Genomic DNA, 5249 nt, shown 5'->3' on the forward strand with positions numbered 1-5249 from the left:
AGGAGGTATCACAGTGTGAGGCAGGAGGGCCTGCAAAGAGTTCGCTTGTCTCGCCCAGAGGCCGTGGCTGAGGTGAAGAGCTTGTGAGTATGGAAGGGGCCAGGGAGGTGAGGGAAAGTCACAGTAACACCTCCCACCACACTGAGTGTGCCAGGCATCGTATTAGGCAAACTACAGATGTTATTTCCTTTTATCTTTTTAACACTTCTGGGAGGTAGCTACTATTATCTTCATCCATTTATGGACAAGGAAAAGGGCTTATGCCGCTAGAAAATGCCCGAGCAGGGATGAGAATCCAGATCCAGCTGGTTTCACAGCTTGTGTTCTTTCCACTAGAGAGACAGTTTAGGGTTTTGACTAAGCATGTGCCCACATGAAGCACTGCCTGGGTTCAAATCCCAGCTGTTACATTTACTGGCTGTATAGCATAGGACGAGTTGCTCAGCCTCCCTGTGCCTTGGGTTCTTCATTTGTTAAATGAGATAATAATAGGCTTACCTCATAGGTGGTTGTGGAGATTAAATGAATGTCTAGTACCCAGGAAATGTCCAGTAAATATTAGTCATTGTCACTGCACTATGGAGAAACTTCCTAAATGTGACAGAGGCGGTACTTCTGTGGAAGCACCTTAAGACTGTTGAATAATACTGATGTAACAGCTTCAGTGCCAGCTGCCATTTCCTGAGCCCTCCCTAACCTGGCCTCTCTTGGTATACAGCAGAGGCATCTGTGGAACTTCAAAAAAAAGTTATAAACAAATGGAGGACAGCCCCAGAAAATCTGAGTCAGTTATTTGGAGTAGGGCCTGGGTATCTGCAGTTTTTTAAAAAACCTTTTTACTTTAACATGATTTTAAACTTATAGAAGAGTTGGCAGAATAATACAAAGAACTCTCATATGCCCTTTACTCAGAACAATTATTAACATTTTGCCACATTGGCTGCATCTATCTCTCTACACACATTATTTTTTTCTTCCTGAACCATTTGAAAGTAAGTTGCAAACATTATGCCTGTTTACCCCAAATACTTCAGCATGTATTTCCTAAGAACAAGGACATTCTCTTATAGCCATAGCCCAATAATCAAAATTAGGAAATTTTATGTTGATTGCATTAGTATTAGTACTGTTATCTAATATAGAGTTTATAATCAAACTTTAACAGTTGTATTAATAAGGTCTTTTTTATAAATTTCTTTCTGATCCAGGATCCAATCCAGAATGACACATTTAGTTTTTATGTCTCTTTAGTCTCTTGTAACCTAGAGTAGTCCTCAGTCTTTGTTTCTCATGACCTTGACATTTTTTAATAGAACACACTTCTTATTTTGTATAATTTTCCTCTGTTTGGACTTGTTTGGTTCCTCATGATTAGATTTGAGTTATGCATTTTGGGCAGGAAATGTCAAGTGATGTTATGTCGTTGTCAGTGCATTATGTTAGGAGGTACATGATGTCCGTCTGTCTCATGGGAGATTTTAACTTTGATCCCTTGGTTAAGGTTTCTCCACTATAAAATGATCACTTTACGCTTTAGAGTTAGTAATCTGGCGGGGTATACTTTGAGACTAAGTAAATACATTGATGGGTCTTGCCTTTACCAATTTATTCATAGGATGATTGCAAAGGTGATTTTCTAGTTGTCATTATAAGCTGGCATTCTACTATAATTCTTACTTGTTATTAATATGAACTCAAGATTTTTTATTTAATTCAATGAGTTATAATCCATTACTGTTATTATGTATTTTGATTTCAAATTGTCCTAGATTTGGGCAGTAGGAGCTCTTTTGAACTAGCTCCTGTGTTCTTTCACTATGTCCCATCATGTTTGAGTGCTTCCTTACTTTATGGTACAATAGGATGTTCAAATTCATCTTATACTTTCTCTGCTCTAGCTTTAGAATCAGCCATTTCTCCAAGGATCCTTTCAGAAACCAAAGTCTAGGTACTCATTGCACAAACTTGTGCTCTGCTTTTGGAGTGCATCCGTTAAAACAAAACAAAACAAAACAAAACAACTATCCAAGTGATTTTGCCTTATACCCCAGGTGGAGACATATTGATCTACCTACCTCTTGCCATTTGCCCTCACAGCTCTAGTGTATCTGTGAGGTGAGTACACTGCTCATTTTATAGAGGAAAACTATTGCCCAGTTAGGTAAAGGCCCCACATCAATAGCTGGAAAGAGACCATTGTCTTCTTTCCACTCAGCAGGGCTTCCAAAAAGGTGACTGAAACTGTCAGGCTCTTTATCCTTTCCAGTGGGTTTGAAGAGACTGGCCATCCCGAGCCAACTGTGCCTCTGGAGTCCTAGGTTCTGCTACCGCAGAGCTCTGTCAGGCCCCTTGGGTGAGCAGCGCAGGGCGTTCTCTTCACAGACGCCCACTGTGTCCGCAGCTTGATCCAGCTGGAGGCCTTCCTGAGCCGCCTGTGCTGTGCCTGCGAAGCCGCCTACCGTGTGCTGCACTGGGAGAACCCCACCGTGTCTTCACAGTGAGTGGCCCCCTCAGCTTCCACCACTGCTGCTCTGGAGGAGTTTGCGGCCCCAGGCAAAGCCAGCTGCTTTGAGAGGACCGCTGTGCCCTTAGGTCATGGGAAGAGAGCCCCTAAGGCTCTTGTGTGCAGACATGCACCTGGGCTTGTGGGCACAAATAAACTGCTGTGGTTTGGGTACCTTCTTTTAGGTCTGGTAAAAATATTTTAGTAATAGAAAAATAACTTGCCATGTAATCTCCCACCTTGATAGAGCAGCTGATCTTATGTTTAGATTGACTTCAAGAGTTTATCATATGCATATACTTTATAGCTCCATAGTGTATGCGAGATTTCTTTTTTCTTTTTTACTTATATCATAAATGGTTTTCTTGGTTGCTACATGACTTTTGGAATTATTTGTAATATCACATTAATATAGATGGTGAATATATTATAATTTATAGAATCATTTGGTTATATATTTAGTCAGCTTGTACTTTTTATTACTCACCCTGTAGTGCACATTGTCATCAGTTTAGCTTTAATCTTTTAAATTTTTTTTTTAGCATAAATTCAAGGATGGAACTACTTGATCAAATGGAAGGACTGTTTTTGAGGCTCTTTATAAATAATAGTGACATCTAATATTTATTTAGTTTTCCCCTTTGTTCCAGGCCCTGTGCTCAACACTTTCTGTGTATTGCCTCACTCTTCCTAGTAACCCTAGGAGATGGGCACTATTTTAATCCCCAGTTTACAAAGGAAGGAAGTGTTGCTTGGAGGACCAAGGGACTTGCCTAAGGGCATACAATGAGAAGTGGCAAAGCTGGATTCAAAGCCAAGGCTGTCTTATTCTAGACTTCAGAGTCTAGAGCCTGAGGAATGATGAACACTGAACCAATTTATGTGGCCCCAGCCTCATAGGGCCACCACCGCAGCCTCACCAGAGTCAGTTGTTAGCAAGCAGCCACTTCCTTAGGGTTGTAAATCTTTCCTCCTCACTTTGTTGCCCACTTGTTTGATTAGCTAGACCTTGTTGGTTTATTAACTGTGCTCAGAGCTGTTTTTTGCCCAGACCCATATTGATGTGCTCCAGGTTGGTTTCCTTCTGATTGTGTGAATTTATGATCCTGTGGTTCCTGTCTGTTGTTCCAGGTTCTATGGGGCTCTTCTGGGCACGGTTTGCGTGCTGTATCTGCTGCCTCTTTGCTGGGTCCTTGCTCTTTTAAACAGCACACTCTTTCTGGGAAATGTGGAGTTTTTCCGAGGTAAGTCTTGGAGAGCCTGACAGCTGGGGTCAGGCCAGCTCTGAGGGCTGGGTAGGCTCCTCCTTGTTTATCTGTCTCTGTAGTTGATCGTCTGTTTGCTGGACCTCCCACAAGGGGGCAGCACCACACTAGGGTCGTCCCTCAGAGGGCTCTATTGGGCTCTGCCTCTCTGAGATGTTAGGTGGGACACAAGGGAGGTTGCTACTGTATAGGTCCCTCTGCCTTTCTGAAGCAGGTAACTCACTGCTTACATAATATGGTGGCGTCTGGGAGATGAGGGAGGGATGAGGTACTGCCATCTGCCTCTTGGGATACAGCCATCTGGAGTTGCTGCCACATCTTCGTGTGATCCCAAAGTCCCCATCAGCCATCTGGCTTCTAAAGCAGTGAGGCAGTCTGGGGAGGTCCTGAGTCACAGACGCCTGGGCCTGTACATTTGTTTGGGTGATTGCTATATTTGTTTTCCTCCCTGTGGTCAGGCAGTTAATTATAGAAGCCCTTATTTAGCAAGCACTTACTACATTTAATCTCTGTATAGTAATCTCAGGGGGTGGGTGGTGGTATCGCTGTTTTGTTTATGAGGCTTAGGTTAGGTGACTTGTTCAGAGTTAGGAGGGCGACTCTTTCCTGCAGCAAAGAATGGGGTGTTAGAGGAAGAGGCAGCCAGACCCAAAATGTCACTCACTCCATCCTGTTTCTGCCTCCCACCCCACTGTCCTCACCCTGGCTAGTGGTGTCAGAGTACAGGGCCTCTCTGCAGCGGCGGTTGCATCCCAAGCAGGAAGAGGGTGCCTTCCAGAGCCCACCACCTCCAGATGTTGGGGGGAAGGGCGTTCTGCCAGACTGTACGCCTGCACCCACACCCACAGAGGTAAGCATCCCCCAACTTCAGGGCAGAGCCTGCTATAAGCACCTTCCAGGGTCTTCCTTTTACCAGCTTGTTCATACCCCATAGCTCCTGGACTGGCCTCTTTTGTAGTTCCTGTTTCTTCCTAGGCCTCATCTCCTCTGAAGTGCGTAATAATAATAATTGTAGTAATAATAGCCACTCTGGTTTATTGAGTACTTACTCTGCTATTCCAAGTACTTTATAGATGTTAACCCCACAAAGTGTAGGTTCTTTCTAAGGACGAGGTTATTCTCATTTGTGGAGGAGAAGGCTGAGGCACGGAGTAGTTAGGCGAGGGCGGTAGGGCCAGGAGTCTTTTAAGGAGTCTCGAGCCCCTTAACCCGGTTGCCCTGTGGTTCTAGAGCTCGTACTCTCAGCCACTGTGCTGTACAGCCACTGGAGGTCTGTTCATGGTCTTGGTCCCATTTCCCTATCCCTGCTAGGTCAGAGAGTACCCTCTTTCCTGTGACTTTCTTCTTTCTTGCAGTTATGCCATTTCCTCTGAGGCAGGAATAGCTGTTTTGAGAAACCTGGATGCTGGCTCAGGGCAGGTGGCCTCTGCCTTAGGGGGCAGGGCTGCCATCCTCTCCTTCTCTAATAGAGTCTCTCTTCC

At 44.3% G+C, this 5249-nt stretch overlaps 1 protein-coding gene across 6 annotated transcripts in view; it reads left to right on the top strand.

Moving 5' to 3' along the window:
- Positions 1–5249, top strand: part of ZFYVE27 (zinc finger FYVE-type containing 27) — a 23184-nt gene that overhangs the window by 9067 nt on the left and 8868 nt on the right. For 4 of the 6 annotated variants that reach the window (XM_023519794.1, XM_023519791.1, XM_011374015.2 and 1 more), the window contains exons 5-7: positions 2402–2497; positions 3635–3747; positions 4479–4618. In XM_023519794.1, the coding sequence (XP_023375562.1) occupies positions 2402–2497; positions 3635–3747; positions 4479–4618 (349 nt within the window). Of the gene's footprint in view, positions 1–5; positions 84–2401; positions 2498–3634; positions 3748–4478; positions 4619–5249 lie in introns of all 6 variants that reach the window. The other 2 variants (XM_023519792.1, XM_023519795.1) reach the window with 2 other exon arrangements.

The sequence above is a fragment of the Pteropus vampyrus genome, unplaced genomic scaffold, assembly GCF_000151845.1.
Source record: "Pteropus vampyrus isolate Shadow unplaced genomic scaffold, Pvam_2.0 Scaffold238, whole genome shotgun sequence".
Classification (NCBI taxonomy): Eukaryota; Metazoa; Chordata; class Mammalia; order Chiroptera; family Pteropodidae; genus Pteropus; species Pteropus vampyrus.